The following is a 17,726-nucleotide window of genomic DNA, read 5'->3' as shown; positions in this document are numbered from 1 at the left end:
TGACATGACGGGAGTTTGTTGAATTGTACACTATACGCCTTTACTACATCATGTATGCCAGGTGCACAGCATTCATATAGGCTTTGAGGACCTCGGGTAGTGTACGGGTGGTGAGCTTTTCCGACCACTTCAGCTTCTGCAACTTACGGTCCTAGATAGGCCTCATTATCTGCTGGTACTTAAAGTAGTAGAAACATCTTGAATCGTTGTAGTTGAAAGTTCCTGTATCATCCCATCACGGAACTAGTGGTTGATGAAGACACGTCTCGGAAGCATGTAACGTGTACAGTTTCTTCCCTTTGGAAGTCTTCACGCCATGTGACAAAATAGTGGTCTCCAATAATAGATATTCTTGATACCTCTTGCTCCCTTACAGTGCCATCACCAAGAGTAGCGGTAAAGCTCATCATGACAATCACTTTGTGAGCTTAGAGGTTAATTAAGCATGACGACTACTTTGGTAGAACCGCAATGTTGCCTATCTCCATGTCAACGAGATCGGATATACATATATGACCATCATGGGCATTTTACTGTTTCGTTAACACAAAATTGGACTACGGATATGCGCAACTTCAGATTTATTTCTGTCGGGATGTGACTACCTAGGCATCTCCAGCGTCATACGAGCTATCTATAGGATCATCTTGTTATCTTTTGGACCTCTCGTTTAGTTCGCGAAACGTGAGCGCTTTCTCCTGGTGCTCTCATGATCCGCCATTTTCGGACCTGTCGGTGTGACGTTCCTTTTGTCACTTCGCTGTGAATTTGAATGTATAGGCCAGGTTAGAGCCTACAATACTACAAAGTCAGAGCAGAAGTTATATCAATAGCTCGCATGCATTGACCACTGCTACAGATAGGGGGCAAGTGATAGAAGTCGCCGACACATGTAAGGCTGATGATCCTTCGCGATAGGCGTAAACTGGGGTGAGGATTGACACGGTAGCCCCACTCTTGGCTTAACCTTCGTACTTCGTACACCCAGTCTCATCCCTTCCATTCTCGGTCCGTCTCGTCTTCATTTCGGCAATTAAGCAATTACCAGATGCTTCAACTCTCAAAGGTCACACCGCGCTTGCCGTTCCGCAGTTGCTTAATCCATTGTGTCGATTACCTATGGTACTTGGGTAAAGTGGGAGGCTGCAAAAACACTAACAGGTTCATGCTTTATCTGCAGCAGCTATTGCTGCATACTGATTTAGCTCCGATAGGCAGGTGTCTCTTTTGGTAGAAGCACAAGCACATGATTGGCTTGATGCGTCCTCTCTGCCATCTCGGCGTACGACGCGTCTCTTGGATCACTTCGGCGGTACCTGATCGTCCGCATCTACGTTGCACTTCTGGAATGTACAAATACCCCATCGACCCAACAATGCGCACCCGCCTCAAGGCCTGGCTTCTGCGGATCGATCTCAACAACAGTGCCAGTTGCCATGAAGACGATTCTCGTACTTGCGGCATACCTGCTTGCCCGTGGAACGTGCGCGTGCGTTCCCGACTTTGCGGACAAGATACTGTCTGATCCGCTTATACTCCAACATCCGGCAGTGATTGCTGCATTCAAACAAGTGCAGCAGAATCTCTCGTCGCTATACATTGACACTACCTGTGATGGACTCAGCTTCGCCGTCGTATGTACTAGGTTAGCTATACCAAAAGATAGGTTGCTCACATACGAAAGGTTCATGCGTCAAGCCCAGAGCCAGCCTACACGTTCAACAACGGAACGCTGAAGTTCAATGAGACTGATCTCGCCCCCGCTGGAGCGAATGAAGTGACCAGCGATTCTATCTTCCGCTTGATTTCCGTTTCGAAAAACGTCGCAATGGCATCCGCTCTAGTTATCGAGAACCAACTGAGACGAAATTCATCTTCGTCCTCATCGCTCCTTACCATTGACACGCCCGTTCGTCAACTACTTCCCTCGTTCGCTCTGCCAGAGAATGACTGGAACAATGGCGGCAGTGAGATAACACTCCGTATGCTTGCAAGTCATACAGCAGGAATCCCGAGAGAAAGCTATAGTACTGGCTTCAACATGATTCTCAGTACCGGTAAAGCGGATGCGCCTACTATTGGATCGGCCTGGGCAGGCGAAAGCGCGCAGAATGTTATCGACGGAATCGCGACAAGGAATTTGATGTTCGCACCAGGACAGAGAGCTGCTTACTCCAATGCTGGACTGGGACTTCTGGGTGCCGCTGTCGCCGCTTACTACAATAATGTGACTTCTTCCTCTCTGACCTGGTCCGAGCTTGCGACTCAAGAACTGCTGTTGAGCCTGAATATGACGCATAGCTTTTTTGGAACCATTCCACAAGATCACCACCCAGATGTGGGTATCCCAGGCGGTGACAACTGGGCCGATCTGATCATAGGCGAGGGCTATGATCCAGCAGCCGGCATGTGGAGCTCCGCAAACGACCTCGCCAGTTATCTATATAATCTATGGCTTACTCCCGAACCCACGCTTATTACGCTGTTCCAGCGTCGCCAAGTCATGAAACCAAGTGTCATCCTTCCAGACGGCAAACAGCAAAGCGGCCCAGGATGGGAGATCGAGATCTTGTCGTTGCCGACGAGTGAAAATGCCAGTCTGGCAGAAGAAAGTAAAAAGACATACAGCATCTTCGGAAAGTCTGGTGACGGTGGAGGCTGGCATAGCTGGATTGACAATATACCAAACCTTGGATATGGTATTATCGTGTTAGCGCAGCAATCTGGCCTGGCGGAATATACAGGAATATCGACGAGCATGATCAGGGCAGCTATGCATGACATCCTTGCGCCTGCGTTTGCGGAAGCGTTGAGCGAGAGAACAAAGGAGCGATACGCAGGGTTCTATAATGCTGGCGAAGACACTGGACTAATCACTGATCAAGTTGGCGCTGCTCTCTCAAACTCCTCCTCAACGTATGCAGATCTCGTGGTTCAAGACCAGATCCTATACCTCCGCTCCTTGATTGTGAACGGTTCATCGGCGCTTGAGGCTATAGACCGTCTGTCCTGGACTGCCGATGCACAGCCACGCTACTTCTCCACCCCCCAGGGTGTTGTTTTAGAGCCGGCTGAAGGCGTAGGCGAGGCAAATGAATTTGGACCTGGAGCGCAGGTTTGGAGGATGATCTTTCCAGGACTAGAGACTTGCGATTGGTTTGACTTCGACGGCTATCAAGACAACAATGGATGGCCTGTGAGCAAGGTCGTCCTACTTGAGACAAATGCGGGAGTTGAGTTGCATTACCCGCCATTCGACATTGTGGTGAGTCGGATGAGGATACACAAGTAGAAGGCCTCGCCGACATGTCCTGCGGGTACCTGGCTGCGAGTCGGTGCAAGGATGAGGCCCTGTCATTAAGTTAGTTATCCGCTTTCGGCATAGTGCTTGTTGTCACGCGAGGATCCGATCCGTCTTATCGTCTAATGTCTCCCTCGAACACCACTCAACGTCTAGATCAACAACTTCCACTGTTAGCATACAACACCAATCACCGCCTCATGAGTTTTTTCAATGCAAGAATTCAAAATCAACCCCATACATTTGACTGCCCTCTACACACAACCCAGCTCCACAAACTGACAGGCCTATCGACATGGATACTCATACCGCCCACGCTCGTGCTATTATCGACAATTTCCACAGAAATGTAGCTGAAGCAGAAAGACAACAGCGCCAGCTCCAGACTAGAGAGAGTGAGCAGGAATTCTACGACATGTACAGTCCATGTAACCCTTCGTCGACTTTTCACGATCTTCAGTGTGGCCATCGGATTCAGACTGAGTACACTGCAAGCTGTGGCGTGACCTGTGTGCATCCCATGCAAGGCCAGCCGTTCGCATGCCCGAGTTGTCTGATTGATGTAGTACGTGCGGAAGTAGCCCTAGACAGTCTTACTCTTGGATCCAGTAATGACACTCCCATGGAGGGTATCGAGTCGATTGAGGACAGAATACAGCACTTCGCCAACAAGTACGTCGCGGCAATGTTGAGGAAGGATTACCGGGGATGTAAAGCAGCTTCCAAAATCGACGAACCTCGCATGCAGTTCTTCGACCAATTCATGCGACAAGATGGCTTTGGAGGAGTGGAAGATGCGCCTTCTGATGAAAAGATAACGAAGCCTCGAAAACGTCCCGGTACGGCGGTCCATAAGAACCTAGCCAAGGTGAATAAGCCATATCGAAAGCAACCCGGCAGATGGGATTATCGTGATCCGACATCAAACGATGGAGTCTCTAAAGCCGTGTTACGCAAGATTCCGGGTGACGATGAGGCAGAGGACACAGATATAAGCCAAGGAATAGTAGGCGACGCTATAGGAGTAGGGCGTTCAGAACAGTCCGCTGACGCTGGTGTCGATCTTGTTCCGCAGAAAGAAGCAACCGAGGCTGTACGAAAGGCCATGGAGGCGTTCGCCTTACTTTCGACCTAGTGAACAACCAGCACACATATGTCGTTCATAATATAGCCACAAGAGAACCACGACCATGCTGTGAGCCATGCCGCATACCAGCGAACTATCATCTTAAGGTAGTCATTACTGTGTGATGTCGCGCGTTGTTGCCGGAAGTGCATCAGCTAGAGAACGCATCAACGCTGGGGAAAACTCAGAAGCCTCCATAGATGCTATGTCGAAAAGGGGCGCGAGCAAGATATGGCAAGCCGAAGTAAAATCTGCGTCCTTGTCTGGGCGTACAGGCCTATGCGCCGTGATGATGTCAGTTTTGGTCAATACCTAGGTAGATTCAATCCATTCCCACAATCTTCAATACATCGCTCAATCATAACCAACACGCACGTCCATCCATCTTTCCGAACCTTACAGCAGATACCGACTCTTTACTATGATCTGTCGCCGAGTTTGCGCGGGTCACTTCTCGTCACGAGCACATACCAGTCGCGTAGCTGCAGATCCCTAAAAATTGAGTTTTGACATGGTAAGTCCCACAGGAAGCGCAACCTTATAGATAAGGTGCAAAACTTCCCGGGTTAAGACGACATAGCAGCAGCCGTTCGTTGGTCTCTGTAGGGCCTTTTGTGGGGCCTAGTAGGTTTGAAGTGTTGCTATCGAGACATCAAGTAGCCTTGGCCTGGGTCTACCACGAGTAAGTGGTAGTAGCCCTCATAGGGCGACTGAGTCTTTTGGTGCCTATGCCAATTGGAAATATTGCGATCTCAGATTTTTCGTCCATTGCGAAAATCTCGCCTGATGTGGTTGTGCATCATACTGTCTATTCGATGGAGCTTCCCATGGTTGCAAATCCCCTTCATGATCGCCAGGGTCTTGCCTCAATACTGGGGTGTCAATCCACTTCAGCCCACGTGCACTCGACACGCCAACACTGAACATGAATACGTTCAAATCCAAACGTGCAGTGTGGGTCATTGATGATTCGATGCAGCATTTGAAACACAGTCGCGTTGAATGCCCTTTGCCATCAACGCGAAACCGAAGTCAGGGTCATCCGCGACGAACGACTACCAGCCGTTATTCAGTGGAGTCGTTGCAGATCGGCAGACACGGGAAGTATTGAAAGCTTCTAGCTCGACTAGGTGGCATCGGCAATCCTACCCCAAGAGTCGCTTCTCAAGCCCCCCATACGCTCGCGTGGATCATTTACCGTTATAGCGGGTCGTGTACATTCCCAAACACCTGCGACAGCGACACTAACAAGCTTTCATGTTACACATGCCACGTGTGCGATCGATGCTTTCCGCACTCATGAAGATCGATGGTTAGCGCCGAGCAGTGCACGACGCTCCGCGGTCGAACGTAGGCATCAAGTACATTCCTTGATGTGCACCTTCGGGATTCTACAGCACAATTGCGCGGTCTACACACAGGAGTGTTACGACGTGGTGAGCACTTCGAAGCTGACTGTACATGGCTCAACGCTTCAGCGCACCCGATGTTCACCGCAACTGCTGTGGATGCCTCAACAGACGAAACCTAATTATGGCTGCAATCGGCGAAATCGTCAATGTACGCCATACATGCTTAGGTGCAGCGGCAGCGTGGCGTGAGTTTCTCCCCTGGTGTTTGGACTAGAGGTGTGCGGGAAGACCTGGTCCCCACTTACCACTAGCACGATCAGGTCTTGGGCCTCTCTCTGACTGGCGTATACATGTGCCTCATATCCCGGTGGCTCTCTCTGTTTGCGGTGGCCGTTCCTTACCTCACTCATCCTGACAGCCGTACCTGACAGCCGTATCTGGCACCACGGCGGTATACCCTAATATGGACGTGAACGTTTTGGGATCACATGCCAGCCGGCTTGTTGCTCGAGCTGGTGGTCTACACCCTCCACCAGAAGTTCTCCTCAGTTGGCCCAAACCAAATTATGTCGACCCAGAAGAAAGAGGTTGGGGGACACCGATCGTGCTCATGGTGTTCTTGGGTATATCCTTCCTCGTATACTGCGCGCGGATGTGGGCAAGACTGGCTATATCAAAGAACACTGGACTAGACGATATACTGGTGAGCATAGCAATCCTGCCGCTATTTGGTTTGACTATTTCCACTGTACTCGGTAAGCATTACCTCACCTCCACATTAATATTACTGACTGGCAAAGGCATTCGCATCTATGGCTTTCAATGGCACGTCTGGGACCAGACAAGGGAGACTTTAGTCACGACACGAGAAGTAGGCTTGTATGTTCTGCTGTATCTGAAGGTATGCTGACGTATCAGATCGCCATGGCAATCGAACTCAACTACATGTTATCGACAACGTTGGTCAAGGTATCAATCCTCTGCTTTTACCGCCGTATCGGCGATCGTCTCACAAACCAGTTCATCTACTGTAAGTGAACACAAGCAACCGACATGGTATACTCAAGTACTGACATGTCACCACAGGGGTCTATGGTACCATCGTTTTCTGCATCGTCTACGGAATCGTCTTTACCTTCGCCATCGTCTTCACATGTACACCAGTAGTGGGATTCTTCCGCCTCTTCGACATCGCCTGGAGACTGCAGAACGAATTGACATGCCGCAACGAGGGTGCCCTGATTGTCGCATGCGCAGCTATCTCGTCCGTACAAGATTTCATCATCTGCATGCTACCAATACTTTTGATTTGGAACCTGAAGATTGGCAAGCGTCAGAAAATGGGGTTGTGCGCCATCTTTGGCTTGGGAATGATAACATGTATCTGTGGTATTCTGCGCACGTTCTACGCCACAAAGCTTTACTACTGTAAGATCGTCACTCCATCCCAAGATAAAACAAGAAAAACTAATTGATCAACCAGTCACCTACGATATCACCTGGACAGCATACTCTGGTTGGGTTTGGACAACACTCGAAGCCCAACTAGCTGTCATCTGCGCCTCAGTTCCCTCACTCAAGGTCTTCTTCATCCGCTACTTTGGCACAGATACCACAAGGGCTGGATACTCTCAGACCGGCACACCAAGCAAGTCCTTTGGCCCGTCGTCAAAAACAAGGTCCGTTGGATTTGACGCGAAAATATCCCAGCACTCAGCGCAGCGTTCGCAATGCACTGCTGGTTCGATTCGCGACGACGTCCCGCTGGAGGGCATTCATATCAATCATAAGTTGGATGTCAAGGTAGAAGAAAGGGATGATTGTAGTCAAGTCAGCTTCGCCAGTACGAAGGCCCTCACCGCTTTACCAATGCCGACGCAGCCAGGGTGGCGGGGAAGGGCAGATTGGGTCGATGGCTGCAGGACGGTCTGCGCGGCGCTCCGTCCTGGTAGCAGAGGCACGTCAGGGAGTCGCAGCCGGACTCGTGAGGGTGACGTCGAGGCTGGCAGCGCATTCTGAACATGACTTAGACGCCCAGCAATCACACACCCGCTGCGATGGATAACACAGGGGCCCATAGCCAGAGGCTTGTATGTTTGTTCTGCCTCGTTCTGGATTTTTGCATTTACGCGGTTTAGATTTCCACATCTCCTCTTTTCTTTGACATGGATCGCACAGGATATATACCCATTCTTTTTTATACGGCGCTGGCGGCATCATTGAAAGACTAGAAGCACTTTGGTATATAGGTATCGAATTATGTTCCAGCATTTTTGTCCAAGGACACTATTTACAATCACTACACTCTTGGCTATCTTCTCATACGATCATTCCACATCAGTAATTCTGGTATTCTACTCCAACAACGCCTTCCTTACAGCCTCAACCTCGTCCTTGTTCCCACAAATCAAGCCACCCCTCTCATCCGTGTCCTCAACTGGCGTCTCCAACACCCTCTTCCCCGTTGCAGAATCCAAAGCCGCACCGCCCGCACACTCCATGATTAGCGCAATGGGTGCCAACTCGTAAAGTCGCCTTAGCTTAGCTTTACTCTGTGCTGTCACCGGAGATACATAAACACCATGGCCTTTAACCAACGCATGCACAACATCCGGAACAAGCCCACCACTATACCGCAAAGTGTATTTTTGGGTAATATAACGGTTGATGAGATTGAGGTACCGTTGGTCTTCGGCCGCTGCGCGCATATTTGCAGGAGCAAAATACCGGGTTTTCACTTCAGAAGCTTGTGTCAATTTGACTTCTGGACGAATGACTTGCATACTTCCGTCGTCCGCGTACCCGACTTCAAAACACGATCCTTCAGTACCTGGTAGACGGATGGCGACAACAGCGGTTGTACGTGGGCCCAGCACACCCAGTATAGAAGCGATTTGTTTATCATTAGGGGATTGGTGAAGGGCTGAGGCACCTTCCCAGACTCCAATGATGGTGCCTACACTCCAGTTTGGCGCGATGATTGAGGAGCCGTCCAAGGGGTCGAAACCTAGTGTGTAGACTTCTTTTCCTTGATTTCCGCTTCTACTAACGGACTCTGAGGATTTCTCTACGGGATCTTCCTCGCTAGATGCTGTGACTATGGATGGACAGGAGGAGATGGTCTTGCGGATTGCTTCTTCAGCTAGGACATCCACATTGAGTTGGTCGTCACCAAAGGCGTTGGCGGTACCGACTTGAGTTACCGAGGGGGAAGTACGAAGGTGGCCTGCTATGGTGTGGATTGAAGCGAGAAGTTGAGGTAAGACGGAGTCGCGAAGCTGGGGATAAGATGACGGGACGAGGGAGTTGAGATGCGTTCGAAGATCTGTTGATTGCGACATGTTGGATGGGTGTTCGGCTATCGTGTTTTGGGAGATGTGGATTTTCCAGATGATGGGAAGGATGTTTTATTGTCGCAAGTGAAGTTCTATCAGGAGAAAAGAAATCCTCGTCTGCTAGTGCTTCTCTGACTGTGACGTCGTGGTGTGGAGTTGCGGAAGCTCCGTCCCTGCAGAGCTCCACAAGCATCCACATAAACACTGATTGTCTTCTCGGCCCTACCCGGGTCTTCCTTCATTCTACGACACTGAATACATCAGCCACATTACACGTGATACCTGGTAGGAATGACTCCACAGATGTTGAAGATGCCGTTTGGTTATTCAAGGTTATTCAAGGTGGGGGTCAGAGCGGGGTAGCTTTGGGAGCTTAGCTCCCTGGTGTGTAGTCATCACGACAAGCTTCAAACACTCATACATCGTATTTTTTTCCTTCTCTTTTCCTTGGAGTTTACTTGATCTTCGATCGCGCACTGATCTACGCGTCATTTCCATTCTCACAATGCCACAAACGCTCAAGATCGCGTCCGCGCAAGCACGCACCCTCTCCACAACCGCCGAGACCCTCGTCGCCCTCGAAGCCACCACAAAGCGCGCCGCCTCCCAAGGCATCGACGTCCTCCTGTTTCCCGAAGCATACTTGGGCGGATATCCTCGTACTTGCTCTTTTGGCGCAGCGGTTGGTGCTCGCGCACCTGAAGGTCGCGAGCAGTTCCTTCACTATTTCCACGATGCTGTCGATATGGGCGACACACCGAGCGGCGCTGGGCAAGATTGGCTAGACCGGAAGCTCGAACTGCCAAAAGGGAAGGAATACAGGGGTGACGGGACAAGAGAGGAGTTAGAAAGGATAGCGAAAGAGACCGGTGTCTTTGTTGTCACTGGAATAGTGGAAAAGTCGGGTGGCACACTTTACTGTGGGGTTGTGTTTGTAGACCCAAAGATGGGGATATTGGGGAAGAGAAGGAAGGTCATGCCCACCGGTAGCGAGCGGCTGATCTGGGGCTTTGGAAGTGCGAGTACGCTGAGGGCAGTGACAACAGAGATCAAAGGTGTCAAGCTGTGCATGGGATCAGCGATATGTTGGGAGAACTACATGCCGCTGCTGAGACAAAGCTTGTATAGCCAAAACGTGAATCTGTGGTTTGCACCGACAGCGGATGCGCGCGACGCCTGGGCGTCGCTGATGCGGACCGTAGGCTGCGAAGGCCGATGCTTCGTCGTAAGCGCAAACCAATGCGTCAAGAAGAAACATCTCCCGGAGTGGATTTCAGGCCAGGCGCAGTCGCAGAGCAATGGGGACGGAACTGGAGTTGGCAGGAGGATATCACAACAGGGCAGTGGGGCCGCTGGTAGACGGCGAAGTACCATCACAAAGACACAAGAGGGCCACGAGATTTGTCTGCCAATCCCGGAAGGCCAAGCGTCAGCCACGAACGGTGACTCTTCAGCGATCGACTCTTCATCGGTTACAGATGATCCACTTAGTCCCAAGCAGCAGCCCTTTGCGCAACCCCAAGCATCGTCCACAGACGGAGAAGAGTTTGTTTCTCGCGGCGGCTCTATGATTGTATCACCGCTAGGCGACGTGCTTGCTGGACCGCTGTGGGAGGAAGAAGATGAGCTGCTCGTTGCAGAAGTCGACTTCGAAGATTGTGAGCGTGGCAGACTCGACATGGACGTTGCAGGAAGCTACTCGCGCATGGACAGCTTCAAGCTTAGCGTCGAGGGTCTTGATCTGAACCCGCCTCCGATGTAGGCATTGTGAAACTCGACAATGAATCTTTCGCAGAGCTGGACTATTGGTTTATGTTTGCATCGTCGCTTTGTATGTACGCTTTGACCGCGACTTGCGCAAAACTCACTGTGCAATTGATCAGCCAGTACCTGCGAGGATTTAACCAATCCAATGCTCCTCAACGATCTGTCACCGCATATAATCTATCGCACGATAAAGCAATTAGTCTGACTACCTGCGGCCAACGTCAACGACATAATGGCTCCTCATTTCATCACGAAACACATCATGCCATGTTCTGGGACTCCAGTCCACAAACTAACCTGCAATCATACCATCCACGCTTCCTTTCTGCAACCAAACTCGTCCTCAAAATGTGCCCCTAACTGCGCTGCTGTTAATCTTTCCACCACCGCCGAACCCTCCTTTCTCTGTCCCACATGCTACGAGTCCACCCTCCGCGACGAATATCAAGAGTTTGTGAAGCGCTGCAAGAAAAAGGCCAAGGAAGGTGGGTGCAACATAGAGATCTTTGTGTGTGAGCTTAAGGAAGATTGCGATCATGGAAATTTGGTAGGGAAGGAGTGGATGAAGGAGGTTCATACCTGGTGTACTGTTTTCCTGGGTCACAAGAGTTTCGAGAAATTGGTGAAGGAGAATTACAGACGGAAGGTGGAGATGGAGAAAATGAGGGGTTGCAAGGCTGTAGATGGGGAGTTTGAGTAAGAAGTAGAGGTATCTGCTGCATGCTGATGAAGGGAGTGCTTAATCAGGGTTTGTTGATGTCGGGACGGGGTGTCTGGGATGATCTTCAAAGTCGCACGAGACACCATTGCCTTCACCATACTGAGTGAGGATAAGGTGCTTCAACACATCGAAAAAGTGATAGTACAGTGCGCCCGTAGCCTGCAAGCTACTATATTGCGTGAGTGCCTGATGCGCAGCCAACTGCTAGATACCTCCTCGCGCTGCAATGTCAGCAGACCCATAGCTTCGGAGACAGTTGAAGCAATATGACCACACCATGAACATTTCCATACACCTAAAATAGACGGGAGACTTCTGTGATATCTGAGTGATAGTTGAGCTCGCATTTTAAGGTGCGGAGCGGATAAGAAGGCCGTGATCGCAATGAGTGAGTGCTACGTCATCAACCAAAAACTTGACATGGGACAAGCCCACAAGACATCCCAACAGTGAGGATAGCTGTAGTGACAGAAACAAAGGCAAAAAAGAAAGAAGACTTGTCAAAGGAAGTATGCCGAAGCCCAAGGGGCTCGAACCCTCAACCTTTGGTGAACAGGCACAAGCCGAAAACCAACGCGCTACCATTGCGCCAAGGCTCCAGGTAGGAGGATCGATGAAAATTTTTGAAGTTGAATAATTTATGTCGCATTACAAAACGATCCATACTTCGAGAAAATGGGAATGAAGTGCTTGCTGCCACAACAGCCCACAAACTACGATGTCTCTGTTCCCTATGTGCGGAGGTTACCTGGTCGTCAAAGTATGGCGCACCAAGGTCTGCAGTCTTCGGTGCTTTGACACATCAGCGTGCCCCACATGTAACCACAAACTTCAAGCTATTGTCAATCAGGTGCGCAGCGAGGGGGCCGTTCGCAATCCGGGCCGGGAGACATGACCGTTATGTATTATAATGTTGCGGCTCCAGTCGTGGAAGAAGATCATGCGTGAATTGTTGGTACACAGAAGTCTTACATCAACGCTTCCGCACAAGCAAAGTTACCATACGCCAGATTTATGCAATCGCTAATAAACAAGACATAGTGCATGCGCCCAACTAACGCTCAAGTAACAAGCACTGACAGCCTTAATTCCGCGGCTTCCTCCATAGCTCCTCCGGGTCCAGTTGCCGTCCTGGCGACACGCCATTATTCGGCTGCGATCCGGAGTATTCGATACCACAAGCGCCTCGGTCTAAAGCAAGCGTGTTCAGGTCCCAATGAAGTTGTTGCTCAGGGTCTGTCGCTAAGCTCGTACGCGTACGTCCTTGTGGCTGGTACGACGCTTGCTCGACATTCGAGTTATTGGACGCCATCAGCGAAAGTGACAGAGAGTCGAGCTCAGTTGCAAATTCCATCTCTTCTTTGCTAGCTTCTAGTGCAGAGCAAATATTACTCGGCCGAGTCTTGGATTTGAGCTCCAGCTCATACACGCGCTGGTCACGCGAGAATTCTGCTTCGAGCTGTCGGTGCTCAGCATACCACTGCTCATACTGCTCCTTACTCATCTGCTCCATAGGTGGATAAGTCGCGTTGTGTTGCGTCTGTCGCTCTTCCCAGATCTTTGCTGCTTCTGCTTGAATGCATTCGTTGCAAACGAAGGGTGCATCCACTGTATTACCATACGGTTCGATGCAGTTTGCGCCACAATCCTCGACTAGGTCTGTACGAATGCGATGTGAACAGAGAAGCTGATGGTACAGACGACCTTGACATGGCGCGAATCGCTTGGAACGAATGTTGTTAAATGAGGAAACAGGTATTTGCTGCGATGTCGACGAAGATGCGAAAGGTGAGTTGGTACCTTCGTCGGGAGTGCTAGTCCAGCCCCATCTACACGCCATGACGAGGTTTGCGTGAGACATGGTATCGTCGGAGACTGTGGACGTTGGCATAGTCCGAAACGCACTGTTCGAGAAATTCATGTCGAGGTTGTGGATCAAGTTCGCAGTGGGAATTGCGGGTGATGTGCGGGTGGCGTCAGCTGACTACGCGTGGTTGCCTTGAGTGGTGGCGGCTATGAATACTGTCGATGTGTCCAAAGAATGGAATAGTCGATGGTATGGACGATGCAACGCGACAATGATCAAGGACCGAGTTGAGTAATCGGCGTTGTTCGTTCGACGGCGTGAAGGTGCATCGTATGTGCACAGGGCGCTCCAGTGGTGTGACGCTAGCTATCGCAAGGCGCTCAATCTACAGTCAGTCGACAGTGAGAGTATATTTAGTTACTTCAGTGAAGCGGGCCGATAGTAATGGGTCGCACGAGTGTGCACTTGAATCCTTGATAGATGATGTGCTGCCGGGGCCTGATGTGCAGGCGGATAAAAGTTGGTGAGTCGCGACGCGCTGGCCCAAGTTCGCGATGGGAGCTAAGCCTTGTACGGGCCGATGACGCTGTAGAACCTTGGAAGCTTCTAGTCTCGCCAAGTCAGCATCCAGCCACTCCTCGAGCTTCACAAAAGTAACACGAGTAGTTCTGATTAAGATAAATAAAAACAGAAACGCGAAGAGGCAGCTTGTCGTCTCCGCATTTTGTATGTGTCGTCATATAGGGAGATGCCCAGAGAAGGGGGTGGCAAAGAAGTAAAACAGGGGGGGTCAATTGATTGTACCACTGCTCATCGCCTCTTTCAATTTGTCTACCATACGACCTACAAATTCCCAAGTCTCTAGACCAAGAACCTGAAACCTCGCTCCGCACCAACTCCTGGGACAGCGTTGATCGCGCCTTCAACGTGTTCTCCCCTTGCAAGTTTCTTGTTCAGCCTTCCTAGGATGATCCGCATGATGACCGTCATGATGATGGCCAGTGCTGCAGTTGCGCAATCCACACTGAGTGGTACCGTCAAGTCCGGTTGTCCACTCTTCGGCTGCGGGTACATATAACTTGCATAAATCGAACTAGTATTACTGATCGCGTTGATGAAAGCTAGTGCAGCCGCTCTCTTTGCTGGCGGACGGGGTAAAGAATTGGAAATCCAGGCCAAAGCGACAACGTAGCCAGTATAGACACCAGGGACCATCAGCATCATGGCGACGTAGCGGGGTGCGGTAGCTGTTGTAGCTGCAGCCAGGATAAAGGCTGCTACACCCACGCAGAGTGGGAGAACAATGTGGAAGAATCGTTCGCCAGTGCGGTCGGCATGCCAGGCGTTGAGGTAGGTCGTGATAACTGCCAGGACATAAGGTGGCGCTGTCAACAACAGCGTCTCGATGTTTGGGTATCCAAGGGTTTTGACCACTGTTGGGAAGAAGTTGGTAACACTCGCTGAAGACACAATCGCGAGAAGAAGAATGGTGAGCACCCAAGTCTTGATATCGAGCAATGCGAGCTTTAGGCCGTGGAAGAAGGTCTGTGACTCTGCGGACACCCAATCATCTTCTCCAACATCTTCCTGAAGTCGGTACACGGCAAGTTGGCGCTCTTCTTCCGTGAGCCAGGAAGTAGTTCGAGGGAAGTTAGGCAGAATCCAAAAGGCTCCAAAAGCGATCGCAACGGTGATGACACCCTACAGAGTCAGCACTTGGCATATGTACTCACATCGCTTATGACACTTACTTCAATTATAAACACCCAGCGCCAAGCTCTAAGACCTTGCGTACCGTCCATATTACTCGTGATCCCCGCAGTGATTAGACCACCAAACGCTCCCGATATCAGACTCCCAGAGTATAGCACCGCCGTCCTCAGACCCAATTCTTTCCTTGTATACCAAGCGCTAAGGTAAAACAAGCACCCTGGGAAATATGCGGCTTCGATGAACCCGAGGAAGAAACGGCACACCACAAGTCCAGCGAAGTTCTGGCATGCGCCGGTAGCACCAGATATGATACCCCAGACGATCATGCATGTAGGCAGGTATATGGCCGGTTTGCCAGTCTTATTAAGGAATAAATTCGAAGGAATTTGCCTGAATGTAGATGTACCCAGTCAGTGTTTGTCTTGTATGCAATTTGTAACGGGGGATTCCCTACATGAGAATATAGCCGACGAAGAGGATGGAAACGGTAGTCTATCGGAATCAGTGGAGTGCTATCTTTATGTGATTCATCAATACGCACTTGGTACTGCACACTCGTGAGCTCCAGCTCATCTTGAAGACCTGCTAGGCGAACGGCAGCGATGTTATTCCTGTCGAGGTAATCTAAGTTCTATCAGCACTGTATTCACATAGTCTCAGCTGTCAAGGCATACTCATAATATACATCAGGATAATCATCGGCAACAACCTCGTATCGATCTTCCTCCTCATCTTCTTTTCCGCCTCAAATCTTTCCTCGGCGCTCATAGCGGCGACTAGCGGCGGCGCAACAAGCTTGCGATGTCCATCCACGGGCCCATTTCCAGCTTCAAGTGTCTTGGGCGCGATCTTGTCATTGGAGATTTGCTCAATCGAAGGTTTTTGGTCGTCAGTAATTCTCGCCATGATCGCTGTATCAGCGCGTGACGGGCGACTTGGTGAGCCTGTCCTTGTAATATACAATGTGCGACGGCGTTAGGCGCAAGCAAAGTGAATGCGAAGGCGCAACGATAAGAGACACCAAGCAACAACGCGGGGCCCCAAGCTTCCACTTATACGAAGCTTGCCGTACTTCCAAGCATCTACAGGGGTAGCTCGCGCCATTTACGTCGTCCAACCTCAAAAGACACATCGACGCACACCCATATCACGTAGCCGAGGGACGGTAGCCGACAACCGTACAGGAATGTCGGCCCGCCGCAGAGATCAGCATCTCACGGCAACGGAACATAACATGCGATTCGTCAATCGGGGTATCAGTTAGTCGTAGTAATATGCTGATGCAACGGTGTGCATGCGACACGGGCTGGGTGTGGTTTAGTACCCGTTGGTGTTGGAGGATAAATGGACATGCGGGGTGAAGATCGACCGAAGCGTCATAGGCTAGCGCCACAATCCGGGGTTGCTGCACGGCTTATGGAACGGCGGTGTTGCGGTATTCGCTCATCTTGCGAAGCAATTTCTGGAACACCAAGTTTAGAAAAATGGCACGAAGGAACAGCCTCAGATTTGCGGTAGACGGTGCTTGCTTGAGCTTCTTCCGTTCACAGAGGTTCTTGCCGATCTGCTCGAGGTGTCTGGTCGGCAGCGTTCTGCCTTCCATCCATAGATACCTTCACCACATACAAGGGAAAAGCTAAACAGGTATAGAAATAACAAGCCCTAGTTTGCAGCTTACGTTAGCTCCTAACAAGAAAACTAATAAGAAGTAATAGTATTATAGATTTCTACATCTTCTGTCTATATCTACATACATATTAATATAGTTCATTATAGTAGGAAAAGGTACTACCTAGGTATGCTCTAAAGAAGGGAAAGCTTTTTCGGCGGACCCAAATCGATATCCGGCTGACCCCAAAAAGATCAGATGAAAGCAATCGGCCATATAGAGATCCAAGATCGGATAAAAGCCAGGCATCTAAAAATATCACCCCTAGATTATAAGATGAAAGCGAATCGCCACCCAGAACCCGCAGGAATCTTTACCTCCCCTATTAGAAAAAAAGATTAGATAGAAGCTATCCTTCACTAAGAAAGATTGGATGGAAGCTATCCTTCACCAAGAATTTGCCTAATTGGGTAATAATATTTAAAAGTGTTGATAGCTTAGGTTATTTTGACTGCCTCTGGGACCTTCTATCTTGCCTAATTTCCTTTCATCTCATCTGGTCTTTTTGGGGTCAGCCGAATATCGATTTGGGTCCGCCGAAAAAGCCTTGCCCTAAAGAAATATTTAGTTCCTCTCTTTGATGTAGTGCTTTGAGGATTTCATCTAGGCTCACCAGCTTTAGTTACTTGCTTGACGTGCTCAGACTCCCAGTGACGGCTCGCCAAACTCGGCCACCCCACATGCCTCAATGGCGTCCAGCAAGGGGTTGGCGAGTGAGACGCTAGCCAACGGCAACAAAGCCCAGCATGATCATCAAGGAAAGATGCAGATACGAAGGGACGAGGGCCTCATCCTTAGTACTCGTCTAAGGGGAGAACGCACCCACCCCTGTGGAGTGGACAATGCTCCGCTCTATCTTCTTCAAGCAGCCCTCGTGCGCCAATTTCAAATAGCGACCATATCAGTCAGGAGCAGCCGCTTTTACTGTCGCCGTG

General features: G+C 50.2%; 7 protein-coding genes and 1 non-coding gene across 8 annotated transcripts; 4 read left to right on the top strand and 4 right to left on the bottom strand.

Moving 5' to 3' along the window:
* Positions 1–1,436: 1,436 nt before the first annotated feature.
* Positions 1,437–3,292, top strand: J4E82_001622 (uncharacterized protein; the record flags this gene model as incomplete). Its single annotated transcript, XM_051727930.1, has 2 exons — positions 1,437–1,634; positions 1,685–3,292. 2 exons carry the CDS (start codon positions 1,437–1,439, stop codon positions 3,290–3,292), a joined length of 1,806 nt encoding a protein of 601 aa, XP_051592285.1.
* Positions 3,293–3,596: 304 nt separating this feature from the next.
* Positions 3,597–4,436, top strand: J4E82_001621 (uncharacterized protein; the record flags this gene model as incomplete). The annotated part of the gene is made up of 1 exon (XM_051727929.1): positions 3,597–4,436. The coding sequence occupies one exon, from the start codon at positions 3,597–3,599 to the stop codon at positions 4,434–4,436; it is 840 nt and encodes a 279-aa protein (XP_051592284.1).
* A 1,806-nt stretch (positions 4,437–6,242) lies between these two features.
* J4E82_001620 (uncharacterized protein) lies at positions 6,243–7,798 on the top strand (the record flags this gene model as incomplete). Its single annotated transcript, XM_051727928.1, has 5 exons — positions 6,243–6,534; positions 6,580–6,650; positions 6,698–6,809; positions 6,866–7,207; positions 7,263–7,798. The coding sequence occupies 5 exons, from the start codon at positions 6,243–6,245 to the stop codon at positions 7,796–7,798; spliced, it is 1,353 nt and encodes a 450-aa protein (XP_051592283.1).
* A 335-nt stretch (positions 7,799–8,133) lies between these two features.
* On the bottom strand, positions 8,134–9,120 carry J4E82_001619 (uncharacterized protein; the record flags this gene model as incomplete). The annotated part of the gene is made up of 1 exon (XM_051727927.1): positions 8,134–9,120. The coding sequence occupies one exon, from the start codon at positions 9,118–9,120 to the stop codon at positions 8,134–8,136; it is 987 nt and encodes a 328-aa protein (XP_051592282.1).
* Positions 9,121–9,619: 499 nt separating this feature from the next.
* J4E82_001618 (uncharacterized protein) lies at positions 9,620–10,876 on the top strand (the record flags this gene model as incomplete). Its single annotated transcript, XM_051727926.1, has 1 exon — positions 9,620–10,876. The coding sequence occupies one exon, from the start codon at positions 9,620–9,622 to the stop codon at positions 10,874–10,876; it is 1,257 nt and encodes a 418-aa protein (XP_051592281.1).
* Positions 10,877–12,117: 1,241 nt separating this feature from the next.
* On the bottom strand, positions 12,118–12,201 carry J4E82_001617. Its single transcript has one exon. It is a non-coding gene; the product is annotated as a tRNA-Arg (tRNA).
* Positions 12,202–12,686: 485 nt separating this feature from the next.
* J4E82_001616 (uncharacterized protein) lies at positions 12,687–13,523 on the bottom strand (the record flags this gene model as incomplete). Its single annotated transcript, XM_051727925.1, has 1 exon — positions 12,687–13,523. The coding sequence occupies one exon, from the start codon at positions 13,521–13,523 to the stop codon at positions 12,687–12,689; it is 837 nt and encodes a 278-aa protein (XP_051592280.1).
* Positions 13,524–14,270: 747 nt separating this feature from the next.
* Positions 14,271–16,028, bottom strand: J4E82_001615 (uncharacterized protein; the record flags this gene model as incomplete). The annotated part of the gene is made up of 5 exons (XM_051727924.1): positions 14,271–15,110; positions 15,161–15,512; positions 15,577–15,614; positions 15,664–15,746; positions 15,797–16,028. The coding sequence occupies 5 exons, from the start codon at positions 16,026–16,028 to the stop codon at positions 14,271–14,273; spliced, it is 1,545 nt and encodes a 514-aa protein (XP_051592279.1).
* Positions 16,029–17,726: the final 1,698 nt, after the last annotated feature.

Source organism: Alternaria postmessia (assembly GCF_024291825.1).
Source record: "Alternaria postmessia strain BMP 2775 chromosome Unknown scaffold_6, whole genome shotgun sequence".
Classification (NCBI taxonomy): Eukaryota; Fungi; Ascomycota; class Dothideomycetes; order Pleosporales; family Pleosporaceae; genus Alternaria; species Alternaria postmessia.
The sequence above is the reverse complement of the archived record's forward strand: the minus strand, read 5'-3'. Positions and strand labels throughout refer to the sequence as shown.